At 40.6% G+C, this 15,769-nt stretch overlaps 1 protein-coding gene across 1 annotated transcript in view; it reads right to left on the bottom strand.

The window, feature by feature from the left end:
- Positions 1-704: 704 nt before the first annotated feature.
- The window catches only part of LOC117282204 (pickpocket protein 11-like), a 27,655-nt gene continuing 12,590 nt past the window's right edge, over positions 705-15,769 (bottom strand). Inside the window, exons 3-6 of the mRNA XM_033750868.1 lie at positions 7,834-8,116; positions 5,586-5,639; positions 3,479-3,496; positions 705-712 (exon numbers count right to left, since the gene is read on the bottom strand). Coding sequence (XP_033606759.1) covers positions 705-712; positions 3,479-3,496; positions 5,586-5,639; positions 7,834-8,116 — 363 coding nt within the window. The remainder of the gene's footprint in view (positions 713-3,478; positions 3,497-5,585; positions 5,640-7,833; positions 8,117-15,769) is intronic.

Genomic DNA, 15,769 nt, shown 5'->3' with positions numbered 1-15,769 from the left:
CACTTTTCATCCGAACCTATTTTTAAGTTAAAACGCTAAAATGTTAAAATATTTGATATAAAAAGCTGAACTCCTCCTTGTTAATTCATCCCGAAGATGGGAGACGTCAGCTTGAGGTTGTATGGCTTATGATTTGATATGTTCCTGTGTGCTGTGTGCTGTGTACTATATCAAATATTTTAACATTTTAGCGTTTTAACTTAAAAATAGGTTCGGATGAAAAGTGAGAACTTGAGAGTGTACTCAACTATCTTAGCATGTTTTGTGCTTTTACACGTCAACATATCGTAGCAGCGTCCACACGACAAACATAATTGTGAACATCAAAAACAGCGACAGTGTTTCCATAATTATAGCAAGTGCCTCTGATGATGGTTGTGTCAAACCGAAACATGTAAGGCAGAAATAATAAAAAAAGAGTGACCTACAAATTGTTACGCTCGACGGACTTTCTATTAACTTTGTGATTGATAGTGTAACGGACCAAAATGAAACAATTCAAAAACTTACTCGACATTATACTTGAACAAAATTATGTAAACATCCATGAATGATATTACACACAGAACGAAGGATTAGCAATGGGAGCACCAACCTCAGCCATCCTGTCTGAAGTGTTCTTACAATATCTGGAACACATGCTAATTGCTGACATTCTAAAGAAGCATCATATTATTGATTATTATAGATATGTAGATGATATATTAATAATCTACAATACACAAAAAACAAACATCTTGAACACCTTGAATGAGTTTAATACAATGCACCACAAACTTAAGTTCAAAATGGAACAAAAATCTCAAAATAAACTAAATTATTTGGACCTAATAATCATAACAAATAACAACGAACTAAAATTTGAAATATACAGGAAACCTACATCTACCGACCTCATACTGCATAATACTTCATGTCATCCATACGGACATAAAAATGGCAGCTATGAACTACCTTCGCAATCGAATAGATACATATAAGCACACCAACGAAGGAAAAATAAAGGAAGAAGGTATTATAACTCGTATACTTCTAAATAATGAATACTCACGATATGCGAGAGATCACAATACGAAACCACCTAACAACAACACACCACAGAAGAAAAAATGGACCAAATTTACATACTTCGGCCCCAGCATTAGAAGAATCACTAAGCTATTTCGTAATACCAACATAAAAATAGCTTTCAAGTCAAATAATACAATAAAAAAGCTTCTAAGAACAAAACATGAAACGACGGATAAATACAACCTTTGTGGTGTATACCAGATGACGTGTAAAGATTGTGACCTAAAATACGTCGGCCAAACAGGACGTAACTTCCGAACAAGATACAAAGAACACATCAGGGAAATAAAAACGAATGGGCAGAGATCAAAATTCGCACAACATATACTGGACACAAAGCATAATTATCATACCATAGACAAAGCAATGGAAATACTCCACATAGAAAGGAAAGGAAAGATGTTGAACACACTAGAAAGTTTCCACATATATGAATTAACTAAGCAAAATCTACAAATGAACGAAGCTTTACCTGATAGTTACAACCCAATTTATGATATCCTAATAAAAACAAATCAAACGCAAGTAATATAATATATCCCAAAACCACCTACTTATCTTCTCAGAATCCCACCCCTACCTGCAACACCCCCCCCCACTAATACCCTACAGGAACCAACCGAACAAGCAAGACACATCAGTAGCCATCATGACAATGAACGTAACAGATCCAACATCAGAGGACGCGGTAATAATATAACTAGCTAAAGTGAACTATACACAGAGAAAACAAGTGAATGTGAAAGTAGAACCAGTGATCGAAATTGAAGTTCGACTCACAAAAAAAAAATAATTTTTAAAATTTTTAATTTTTAAATTTTAACATTTGAATAGTATTCTAACTTGTATTTTATAAGAAGAACTTTACATATATTATTGAGCGTAGGCCTGAACAGGATACAGGATCGAAATAAGTGGAAGACGATTGTGATTGCGTGTGATTGTGCAACTGTGTTCGTACACCCGAGGATGACCTCTTGAGGTCGAAACGTCAGTGTGACAATAATAAAAACGTGTTGTGTGGTCGGTGAAATTAACCCTAATATTGTTTTAATACACAACAGGATGCAAGAAACAATTAAAGTTATATTATATGAAATAAACGATATATTAACGAAACAGGATGTTTAAATACAATATTGTGAATGAACATACTCAGATGAAGAAGGGCTAAAATCCATGTCATAATCACAGATTACAAATGATTTGACACTAAATCTGAAGGTGCGAAGCAGAAGCAGTTCCTTGCGCACTTTCTGGACTAGCAGGACTTTCTATAAAGGGTGTAGAAACTACGTAAATACTGATTCAAAATAATGAGATACTCTACGGTTCTTTACTCTTGAGTAGCCCACAAGCCTTTGTTTTGCCAACCTCGGCGTTGCTCAGCACCGTGCTTTTCAGGAAAGTAACCGGTGCCGTTGGTGGCGGATTTCTCTGCAACTACAGTAAATCCTCGCTAATCCGGTTACAGTTAATCCGGATCGAAATATGAAAAATTCTGTTCACAGTTGAACTTTGAACTTTGAACTTTGAAAGAAACATGGGATTTAGGAGCAAGAGCACTTTCAGACTATTCTGAGGGCAGCTGCAGGGACTGAAATCACACAAGAAAATATCCGAAACTGGATTGAGCTGGATGAAGGAGATCTTGGATTTCAGCTTCTGCAAGAAATTCCTTCAGTGATATTTTTTATTTTCATCATCACTGTCTATATTGTTATTTTTTTTAATTTATTTGTTTTCTAATTTTTTGTCTTTTATTGCTCTCTTTTACCTTATTAATCAGGAGCATAGGTTAATCCGGATGGATTCCTTCAGTTAATCCGGATTATCGAGGGTTTACTATCATCATCATCATCATCATCAGTGATCTGTCAGACGACAGGTCCACAGTCTCTTCCAAAACAATTCCTCCACTTCATACGATCTAGAGCTTTCTCCTTCAAATGACAGTATCCTCTTCTGTCTCCAAGGTCATCCAGCATCTTCTTACGTCTTCTTCCTCGTCTTCTTGTCACTTCTATCCACCCCTCTATCTTTCCATCAATAACTTCTTTTAGAAGGCAGTTTATGCATAAAACATGACCAATCCAATTAGCCTTGCGTTTTCTTATTTCGTGTAGCATATTCCTCTGCTCACTGACTCTAATTAACACTTCTTCATTTCTCACATAATCGGTCCAACTGATCTTCTCCATCCTTCTCCAACACCACATTTCGAAACTTTCCAGATGTTTCTGATCTACTGCCCTAAGTGTCCTTGTTTCAGCCCCTTACAGAGCTATGCTCCAAATGTAGCATTTCACTAGTTTCTTCCTCAAATTTAAGTCCAATTTGCTGGTAAAAAGATTCGTCTTCTTGCTAAATGCAGCTTTTGCCATGGCAATCCTGGATTTAATTTCACACGTACACCTTCCATCATCTGTTAACAAGGTACCCAAATATTTAAAACATTTCACATTCGCCAGTTGTGGTTTACTATACTTCAAGAAATTTGTGCCGATGAGATGAAATGATGCAGTGTCCTTCACGCTTGGGTTTTTGAATGATTCGGAAAAAAAGAGGAATTGTAGGAAATTTCTGTTACCGTGGAACTGAAATAGCCTCGGTAGATTTGGTGGTGGTGGATGAAATGTGGTGATACTTCTTTTGGCTTATTTTGGACTTCTCCCATCGTCTGGTATGCAAGGGGCCCAACTGAGTAAGTTTATCCTTCCCTAGCCACCTGAAGACGGAGACAGATCCAGTCTCCGAAACGTCGTGGTTTTTTGTCCTTTTGTCTTTTACATACCAGACGATGGATGGTCCAAAATAAGCCAAAAGGAGTACAGTATACACCATCGTCAGAATGTCTATCCAAATGTGGTGATGTTTATGGATATGTAGTGCTAAAAAGGATAGCGTTAGTGAAGGAAGTGTAATGGTGATAGTGGTGAGAATATGTTGCTGATAGTGGAGAGAATGTAGCGGGGAGAGTGAAGGAAGTGTAATGGTGATAGTGGTGAGAATATGTTGCTGATAGTGGAGAATGTAGCGGGGAGAGTGAAGGAAGTGTAATGGTGATAGTGGTGAGAATATGTTGCTGATAGTGGAGAATGTAGCGGTGAAGGAAGTGTAATGGGGATAGTGGTGAGAATATGTTGCTGATAATGGAGAATGTAGCGGGGAGAGTGAAGGAAGTGTAATGGTGATAGTGGTGAGAATATGTTGCTGATAGTGGAGAATGTAGCGGGGAGAGTGAAGGAAGTGTAATGGTGATAGTGGTGAGAATATGTTGCTGATAGTGGAGAATGTAGCGGTGAAGGAAGTGTAATGGGGATAGTGGTGAGAATATGTTGCTGATAATGGAGAATGTAGCGGGGAGAGTGAAGGAAGTGTAATGGTGATAGTGGTGAGAATATGTTGCTGATAGTGGAGAATGTAGCGGGGAGAGTGAAGGAAGTGTAATGGTGATAGTGGTGAGAATATGTTGCTGATAATGGAGAATGTAGCGGGGAGAGTGAAGGAAGTGTAATGGTGATAGTGGTGAGAATATGTTGCTGATAGTGGAGAATGTAGCGGGGAGAGTGAAGGAAGTGTAATGGTGATAGTGGTGAGAATATGTTGCTGATAGTGGAGAATGTAGCGGTGAAGGAAGTGTAATGGGGATAGTGGTGAGAATATGTTGCTGATAATGGAGAATGTAGCGGGGAGAGTGAAGGAAGTGTAATGGTGATAGTGGTGAGAATATGTTGCTGATAGTGGAGAATGTAGCGGTGAAGGAAGTGTAATGGGGATAGTGGTGAGAATATGTTGCTGATAATGGAGAATGTAGCGGGGAGAGTGAAGGAAGTGTAATGGTGATAGTGGTGAGAATATGTTGCTGATAATGGAGAATGTAGCGGGGAGAGTGAAGGAAGTGTAATGGTGATAGTGGTGAGAATATGTTGCTGATAGTGGAGAATGTAGCGGGGAGAGTGAAGGAAGTGTAATGGTGATAGTGGTGAGAATATGTTGCTGATAGTGGAGAATGTAGCGGGGAGAGTGAAGGAAGTGTAATGGTGATAGTGGTGAGAATATGTTGCTGATAGTGGAGATAATGTAGCGGGGAGAGTGAAGGAAGTGTAATGGTGATAGTGGTGAGAATATGTTGCTGATAGTGGACATAATGCAGCGGGGAGAGTGAAGGAAGTGTGGTGGTGATAAAATAAAGGAAATATGGTGTGATAGTGGCGGAAATGTTGTGGTAGTAAAGAAACGAAGAGGCGATAATGAAGCAGATCAGCTGGTAATAATAAAAAAAAGTTAGGTTAAGATTGTGAAGATGTGGTTGTGATTATGAAAGAAATGGCGCTTATAACAGAGAAAATATCGATGACGTTGGCAATTATTATTGTTGTAGTTATTAATAGTGACAGAAATATGAGGATTATTGGGGAGACAGAGGTGGTAGTAGTGGAGAAAATATGATATTGTGTGTGGTGATATCAGTGGTGATAAGAATTAATACTGTTTAGTCAGAATACACATACCGACATGTTCTGCTAGGCAAAGCATTCCTTGTACATCGCATATGTTGTAGCGCGCTGGAAAAGAATTAGAACACAATTGAATATAATGAGGCGATTTCTGACAAAGTAAATTTGTGTTAACACTCACTGTGTTGTTAGATATCGTCACATTCAAAGCAGTACCGATGGTGTGGAGTTTAATGAAATATTTCATGCATAAGCCTCATGTGTCTTACATTTCACATAAAATGATATCTGAAGAAGGCCTGTCTGTCTTGAGTATGAGTCCTGCCATTCCGCAAAAGCAATTCCAAAATTGTTTTGAAGTGTTCACAAGGCGCTGGCATCGGTGCGTAACTTCCCAAGAGGAGTACTTTGAAGGCGACCACAGCTATATTCAGCAATGAGGTATGTAACACTTTTACTGCGATGAGTTCGCGAACTTATTGTCAGACCACGCATACACGTACTAACTATAATACTGGAAATTAACCATGATCATATTTGTAAAGGCAAGGCCTCTGTTATCTTACATTCTCGCCCATCTGTATTCGTTAATTATGTACCAGTTGGATTCTATTACAACAGTGTCGCTGAATTATTTATTGTATCCTACTTCATAACCTGGGACGATCCCAAATGGCGTCAAAGGGGCCCAAGGAAATCGATGGTTTATTGCCCCATTCTACTTACCCTCTCCTGCTTTCACTTTCAAGTTAAACTGCTTAGAAACGTTTCAACTAAACATGGAGTTCTGAATACGAAACATTAGAAGAAACAGCTACAAACAGCAACGTAAATAGCCCAGTCTTATTTTTTTTTCTCAGCCTGTCAATTTCTACCGCTTCACAGACAATTCACGGCATAGAAATTGATTCAGTATTTCATTTTTTCCGTCTATCTATCTATGGCTGTACAGCCCTTTGTTCGGCCTTGGCCGCTTATCAATTTCTTATTCCTACACACAGTTGGCAAGACTCCTTGGACGGGTGATCAGCCCGTCGCAAGACCGCTGCATACAAACAGGACAACACAAACAGAATAAACTCGAACAGGCATCCGTGCCTCAAGTGATATTCGAAACCAAAACCCCAGGGTTGTAGCGGGCGAAGACAATTTATGCCTTAGACCGATCGGCCACTGTGATCGGCTATTTCATGTAATTAGCTAGACATTTAATAGGATCTTCAGATGCGGGATAACCCGTTTTCTACCTACGCAAGCCGACGTAAATGTGACTCTTTGGTCAACAGAATTTCAGTTTCTTTGCAGACCTGCAGCCAGACTAGTCTTCTTATCTGCACACGTGTTTGTTTTTGTCTTTCGTGTAACTTACACTAGGAGTTTTGAAATTGAAATTTTTAATTTTTAAAACTCTTAATTTATTCACTTTATTTGTCCCATTTTGACATGTTTATGTCTACACGGCCATTAACAGTTGCATTAAAATTTCCTTTGTGATCAATGCAGAAATCACAACTCTGCGACACTATTCTAGCAGGCTGAAACCTGAACACTCCCGTTAATACGAGAGATTGTTTTAGGATATCTGACTTTCGGCTCCCTCTGTACATACATAAATTGACTATTTTGCACGGCCGTCATGTTGGTATTTCAAGCTATACAAGAAAGACGCCGTAATCAGTGATCAATATTTTCGAAAACATCTGTCACCAAAAATATAGTGACGTTACGTAAATTGATGCTAGTGTTGCACCCTCTTCATGGGTTATGATATCAAATTTCACGAAAATTTAAAGGCAAGTAAAAAGTAAAGGTATCCCTGTGACAGACCTTGGAGGTCGATAAGGTTTTGAGATGTTGAAGAGGCTGAGTCGACCCAAGGGCCATAGTGCGGCCGGAAGGATTGGGTAAACAGAAAAAATCCACATCATTGAGATTCGATCCTGCGACCTTCCGGCTTGTAGCATTGTGCCTCAACCAACTACGCTACGGCGTGCCCCCACGAAAATTGATAGAGTCGAAATTAGAGGGTGGGGGGGGACAGGCATGTTGTTATTCTAATTAATTGTTTTCATTAAGAAAGAAAAGTAAACTGAAATAGATACCAAATCAATGTAAATCCTGGAGGTGTTATTTTCGTATCATACGTCACGGTTATATCGGAGCCTTGTTTATGATAACGAAGTGAAGTCGAGGCTTTTTATTGTACTTCTTGCTTCTAACATTTTCAAGAAGAAAATCCTCTTCTGCATTTCCAAAAATTGTGTACGTCTGAGTACGTTTATTCGTGACGTGTTCACCTTACCCTGCTGGACCCCCACGTAGAAGAAAGGAGCGCAGCCGCAGAGCTCGATGGCCAGCTTAGCTCGACACTGACCGTAACAGAGGTTCACCGTGTACAATGGACTGACTTCTAAGTTGGACTCGTCCCAGAAACGACATCTGCGGTGGTCCACATCCAACTGACGTACTGCCTCAGTGGCGTATGTAATCATGACTTTCAGGGTCACAAAACTTTTGTTCATGTACGAGTTCTTCAGCTTGGGGTCTGCTATGCCGGGTACTTCCCTCGAACCCTTAAAGTACGCCTGTAAGAGACATCAACAACTTACTTACACCACAACGAATCTATAGCAAAGAATTTCCTATGATAAGTCGACAGCTCTTCGTCTGCGCGTGACGAAAATAACGGGTTCTAGACAGGATGATTGGATTTATTGGCACTTCGGTTACAAGTTCTCTTAATTACAATTAATACGTGGCTGTCGCTGATTCACACAATTTGCAGTTCACCGTCACACACGCACTGTTACGCCGTCGTGACGGGGGGCGTGGAGGTACCCCTCCTTGCCGCCACAGCTTACGCTGTAAGGAGTTAACACAATAATCCTAGCTTACCCTCAGCTAGGATTCTCCTGGTTCAGGACTTCCTTCGTCACATAAAGCTGTCACCATCTTATATCTTAACTGGGGTGATGAAAATCTAAGGGCCGGGTAGCGCGGTGGTCGAGCGTTCTCTGTTGGCTGGCCCTTTCATCACTGTCACCTATTATTATTGGCGTAGAGTGGGCGTGTCAGGTCTGACCCGCCTCTACCTATCGACTGTCACACTATATTGTGACGTGTCGCGCTAGCTGGACCCCTGCCCCGGAGCTGACGCGCCGAGCGGAGCCGAAGTTAGCCGAGTCCCAGCATCCTGGTAGCTATGCAACGCGAGTAAACAGCGGTGACGTCACCAAGGATATCGCGGTTGCTAGGCAGCAGTCAACAACTCCTGTGACGTGGCACGCAACAGGCACCACTGTGGCTATATAAGGGAACTGCACAACAGTCGCCGAGTCGTGTTGTAATGTGGGCAGTCGCCGAGTTGTAACGTGGCCATCGCCGAAGATAGTTCCGAGCAAGCCTAGGAGCGAGTATGTTATCAACAGTTCTCCAGTCAGCCGACTATAGTTGGAGTATAGCAGCCGTCGCGGAAAGAAGAACCGGACGTGTGTGTGATTGTGTAATTGGGAGTGTGTGATACAGTGATACATAGCTCCCCTACTGTAAACGTGTAGACTACTGAAGACAGACTGAGCTGATTTGCGCATAGGGTTATAAATCGTTAAACCCCGCAACAGTGGTAACAGATTAATGCGATTAGGGTTATAAAGTGTGAAACCCCGCAACTGTTTGATAAGTAATTGTAGCCGTTACTTGTAGACTGTTCAATAAACTAATTAACGATCTCTACGGCGTCTTCTGTAACGAAACACGTTACAACATATTATCCTCTACGACAGGGTTGGATGGGATATCTCTCGGCTGTCGCCAACTATGTCTTAGTGACGGGAGTGGGTGGAGGTAGCCTCCACTGTTACCACTTATTACGTCTTAAGGGGGCGTTGATATAAGGGTTTCTAAGCGCTGCCTGCGTGGCAGGTGCCTATCCCTGTCAATTCCTAGTACCTCCCCTTAACCGTGTAGTTGCATTCGGCTGCTGCTGCCTTTCGTTTTGGTAGGATCCTCGGGATCGGTCGTGGAAAGGTGATTATGGAGGTGTGAATCACAATCGCGGTACATCCTACTCTAACTACCCTGTCTATTTACACTCTTATTTACAGTATTTACAATATTAACAAGGCCGACCTACAGTCGGGACTACATAGTGTCTTTACCTCATGCCTCCTCATGTTCTCCCTTTCGGGGGTGTAGGCCTTGAGCCTCTCTCTCTCTCTCTGTTTCGACTAATGAGGATATGCCATTATTCATCGTTTGACATGAACCTTTTTCCTGTCTCCATTTCCTGCTACTCATTTCATACTACTACTTCGTACACTATCCTATCGTAAAGTTTCACCCTTAAAATAATTTACCCCTAGTAGACATATTGAAAGCCCACATACTATATTTATCACAAAAATCATTAGTCGTAACTATAACGCAAATGTGCGTAGTCTACACACTACCAGTAATCCTAACACATACACTATAACACAGCCATACTGCCGGACTATCTTCCTAGGCAATTACTTGTTACATAATTATTCTCCCCTAAGGGCTCGCCGGGCACACTGGAGTTTGCTTTCAATATTTTCCACAACACTTTTATCAACAATAATATTTAACAACATGGCTTATATGATAAACGTGACTTACTTGGAATAAAAGACGCAGGCCACTTCCACCACTCGTAAGGCCCATACTGAATAGAGCCTCCGGCTGACAACTGAATATTATGTTTGAGATCCGATCCCTAAGTCTCCTGAATTCAGTAATTTATATCTTTAACTTGCTGACTCTGCGGTTGACGAAAGAGGGAGGTTAACTCCTCCTTTCGTCCTAAATTTCGGGGTGGAAGGTTTCCATTGGCTACCCTTACGGTTGTGGGTGGGCCCATGGTACTTCATCGCTGAGTATTTGATAATATTATAATACTCCAGTGGCCCAGTTGGTGGAGCTTCTTACTTATGCGATTACGCATAAATGCTGATCACCAGCATTCTTATCCTAGATTGCCTGTCCAGGTGTTGACATACGTACTAATGTAATTGCTGTAAAACCTTTGTCGCAAGTCTTGGAACATTTAAGCAATACATTTTGACTTCTAGTCTCAAAATTGCTCCACAACACGCACTATTATTCTCAGTCTTTACTAGTCGTTTTCTGGTATCGGAATTAAAACAGTCTCACTGTGACCAAATTTTCTAATCACACGCTAAGTCTTGACAGGCCGACCTCTCATTTTTCTTCTGCGAACTTCCGTGGCCCTCTCCTACCGACAACTGAACTGCTGTGTGCCGCTGTATTTCCATTCTCTTGACTGAACTGACTTCCCATTCCCCTATTCTCCAATATCCCCTCGGCACGGACCACATAGAAAACAACTTCCTCTATTGTTGCGTGACGTAGACAACATAGAAAATACAGCTTCCTCTATTGTTGCGTGGGGTGTGTGTTGGAAAGTGTTCACCGAGCTATTGCCTAGCAATGCTTTGATCAAATCAATTGCACTACTAATTTAAATTCAGCATAACCTGAGTAAATGACCGCCTCTGTGTTCTAGTGGTCAGAGTTCCTGGATACAGATCCAGAGGTGCGGGTTCCATTCCCGGTGCTACCAGATCTTCTGAGAAGTAGTGGGTCTGGAACGGGGTCCACTCAGCCTCCTGGGGATAACTGAGGAGCTCCGGTCTAGAAAACCGAAATTATCGGCCGTGGGGATTCGTTGCTCTGACCACGCAACATCCTCTATGCCCTAAAATTGGCACTAACTTCGCCGACAAGCGGCAGTCGCTCGGTCAGTATAGTCCGCTTGCGGACTGCAGGCCACGGAGTTTGTTTTGTTTGTTTGAGAGTAGGCAGTGGTCGGTTACAAACTACGACACGCAGTCTCGACATTGTTCCAATCGGCCATCAGCTTCGAAGCTATGGGTTAGTGATATCGAGCCTATCTGACGAAACAGCAACAGACAGCAACGAAGAGAAGAGGAACCGACTATGGGAGTACGAACAGCTTCTTTTAATCTGATGGGCACAGGCCCTGAAGTTTCAGTGTTTAAAGTGGGGCGGGAGAGGTGGAGTACATCACTGATGGAGGTAAACAATGCTAACAGAGCCCAGACATTCAATTCCGAGGGAAATTTATTTCTGATTTTCTTCAGTCACTCCAGTCAAATTGGGGAGTAGAACCATGACAACTTTTCACTAAATCCTTCCCAAAGTATCATTCAAGAGACAACCTACCATTAGACCCAATAAAGTGCAGATACTGACAATGTCGTCAAGTAGAGAACAACAGACGTGGGTTATTATTATTGTTATTAATATTATTTATTTCCCATTGCTCGGTCTAGAGTATAGAGTATCCGCGAAACTCCGTTTCACGTCAGTTTCTCAATCGTATTGTAATATATGCACCTCTTAACAAACATATATATTACTTTAAACATTATGCATATGATTTTGTCTGATATCTAGGACACATCATCACGAGTGAAGGAGTAAAGCCAGATGAGAGGAAGGTATCATAGGTATCATATTTAGGACACATTATCACGAGTGAAGGAGTAAAGCCAGATGAGAGGAAGGTATCATATCTAGGACACATCATCACGAGTGAAGGAGTAAAGCCAGATGAGAGGAAGATATCATATCTAGGACACATCATCGCGAGTAAAGGAGTAAAGCCAGATGAGAGGAAGGTAGAAGTAGTCAAAAACTTTCCGACTCCAACAACCACTCAAAAACTTAAAGGATTTTTGGGCTTAGCAGGATACTATAGAAGATTCATACCAAATTTTAGTAAAATTGCCAAACCCTTGACAGGGCTTCTGAAAAAGAACATGCCATACATTTGGAACGAGAAAACTGAAACAGCTTTCAACGCTTTGAAGGAATCATTATCGACGGAGCCAATACTCCAATACCCAGACTTTAAACCACCATTTGTTTTAACTACTGATGCTAGTAACGAAGCCATCGGATCCGTGTTGAGTCAAGGCCCTATAGGCAGAGATCTCCCCGTTGCTTATGCCAGTCGAACCCTAATCGTTGCTGAACGTAACTATCCCACGATAGAGAAGGAATTATTAGCAATTGTATGGGCATGCAAATATTTTAGGCCATATTTATACGGCAGAAAATTCACAATAGTGACTGACCACCGCCCTCTTATATGAATATTCAGTGTGAAGGACCCGAGTTCGAGACTCTTAAGATGGAGGTTGAAGCTCGAGGAGTATGATTACCAGGTCGTATACAAGAAGGGTTCTAAGAACACAAATGCTGACGCACTGAGCAGGATTCAAGTAGCTGAAATTTCCCCTGATGACAAGGAACAAAGGATAGAGATAACTCAAGACGAGAAACAAAAAATATTTCAGGAAATGCATGAGAAGCCTACTGGAGGACACCTAGGAATGAATAGGACATACGATAGAATAAAACTTTTTACTTCATGGCCAGGAATGAAACAAGAGTTAGAAGATTATATTAGACGGTGTGAAATTTGCCAAAGGAACAAAATTACGCAAAACAAGACAAAAATTCCATTGCAGATCACAACAACTCCGGATGTGGTTTGGGAAAAATGTTCCTTGAATATTGTTGGTCCCTTAACTCTAACATTAGAAGGAAATAAATATTTGTTGATATTTCAAGACGAACTATCAAAGTACACGATAGCCATTCCTATCCAACAGCAAGACGCTGAAACTGTTGCCAAAGCCTTCGTGGAAGAAATTGTGTTGAAATTTGGAATACCGCAGACAATCCTTACGGAGCAAGGATCTAATTTTCTTAGCGAACTTTCTGCTAATATTTGCAAACTATTGAAAGTTAAGAAAATAAAAACCACAGCGTATCATCCCCAGTCTAATGGAGCCCTGGAACGCACACATAGAGTATTAGTGGAATATCTCCGTTGTTTCATTTTAGAAGATCAAACGAATTGGGATCAGTGGATCTCATATGTATTTAACACTACACCACATACTGCTACAGGATTCACGCCCCACGAACTCATGTTTGGAAGAAAACCTAACGTACCAGGCATACTGCAAAAGGAACCTCCCGAAGTTCTATACATATATGATAATTACGTCAAAGAATTACAATCTCGATTACAGTCCAGTTATGACTTAGCCAAAAATAATTTGATAGCAAAGAAGGAACGCAGCAAGGAGTATCATGATAAGAACGTCAATGTCCCGTTATTTACAGTTGGAGACAAGGTCTTGCTACATGATGAAAAGGTCAGAAGAGGCAGATCATTAAAGTTGTCTCCCCCTTGAATAGGACCGTACGAAGTTACGGAAGTAGAGGACGTAAATATTACGTTAAAATTACCAAGAAACAGAACACTCAAGGTCCACGCAAACAGACTGAAACCATTTTTTTGACTGATACAGGACAATGACCGCCACCCACAGACTCTGGACCGTCTGCTTAACACTGATATATCTGAAGCAAGTGCTCGCCCTCGACGCGACCCTAGTAAGATACAACGAATCGCCGGGACTTTACTACGAGCGATTAGGAGAAGCACAGCTGTACAATACAGAATGGAAAATTATCACTTACGTCAACCTTGACGAAGCCGACAAGAATTTAGATACTGTTAAAAAGTACGCCCAAATGTCCATTGATTTTTGCAAAAAACATGAATATACATTCTGAGTTAACTTTACTGACTGCCGGAAATCCATTCAGTTTATTGAAATAAAAATTAAAGAAGTAGAAGACTTGAAAATGTTAGTTAGGCAATTAACTAGGAATGAAGAGAAAAGTAATTATTCACGTGCAAGGCGTGGAGTTTTCAATTTTATAGGAGGAATCAGCAACATACTGTTCGGTACAATGGATAGTGAAGATGCCTCTTATTATACTGATAACATTTCTAAATTAGAAGAAGAACAGATTGATTTTTCAAAGCTTTCTAAGGAACAGATGACAGTTGTTAGGTCTACCTTAAGGTCCATGAATTCCACCTTGATGGATGTATCCGAAAATGAAAGAATTTTAGCTAAGGGATTAAAAAATTGGCCGATCACATAAATGAACATGACTGCGAAGTAAAGAGAATGTTCACAGCTACCTCCATGTTGCTCACGGTAAATGGTCACTCCATGCTATTAGAGAGGGCAATCAATGAGTTTAGAAGAGAGTATGAAATTTTAATAGATGCAATTATCAATTCTCAAAAGGGGATAATTCAACCCCATATTATAACACCTGCCCAGATTATAAAACACTTAAAGGCTAGTCAAGCTGACATTCCAAGCGAACTTTCGTTACCAATTCCCCTGAGTGTGGCTTACCAAAGCTTAGTGTTAAGAATAATTTATTTTGATGTATTTCTAAAGAACAGTTTTCTTGTATATGCAAGTCGCCTACCTTTATCTAACCATGTAAATCAGCTTTGGCCAACCTAATACATCTCGAGGGCCAAATTTAGTTTATAGAACACCATCAGGGGCCAGATACAGTGTTTCTTTCAGAAGAGTTGTCGGGGAGTATTGCCCCCCAAACGGAATCAGTCACAACCCGTGTAAAAACAAGTGCATTTAAACCTATGTATTTAAATTTTACGTTGCACCAATAATATTAAGCCGATATTGAAAATTTCACCAATCGATTTTATTGCCTTCTATCACTTCTACCCCAGAGCATTTTTCTTAAAGAAACACTGGCCAGATCATGCCTTATGTTTAGTTTTATATATGCCGGGGAAAAATGCAATTATAATTTAAGAAAGAAAAATAAAATGCCCTGAAATTTGCAATTACTTACCATAAAACAGTACAAATTCCCCTTTCAGCAGGGATGAGCACAAAAGGCTTTCAATCATAGTTTTTATTGTCTAATGATTATACCTAAATCCTCATATACACACTGTTTTAATGAGAGCACTGTGGTTTCATAAAACTGGAAACCAATGATATAAAATCCACTTCTAATTGTGAGGTTGCCACTCGAAGAATATGTGATAACACGACATCTGAAAGTCTGTTCCTGTTCTTAGACTTTACATGCTTCAGCGATGAAAACGCTGTCTCGCATATGTAAGTACTTGCAAAAACAGAGCAAAGTTTGAGAGCCCAATTTCGTAACAGTGGGTAACGTTCTGGTGAAAGCAGTTTCCAAAAGTCAATTCCAGTAACCTGAGATGTGTTTAAGGATGGGTCACATTGAAGTTCACAAAGCTCTAATTGCAGATGACCTGGCTGAGATTCTATATCACAATGTATAGGATTACT

Source organism: Cryptotermes secundus, unplaced genomic scaffold (genome assembly GCF_002891405.2).
Source record: "Cryptotermes secundus unplaced genomic scaffold, Csec_1.0 scaffold856, whole genome shotgun sequence".
Classification (NCBI taxonomy): Eukaryota; Metazoa; Arthropoda; class Insecta; order Blattodea; family Kalotermitidae; genus Cryptotermes; species Cryptotermes secundus.
This window is presented reverse-complemented; position numbering and strand designations above follow the sequence as displayed.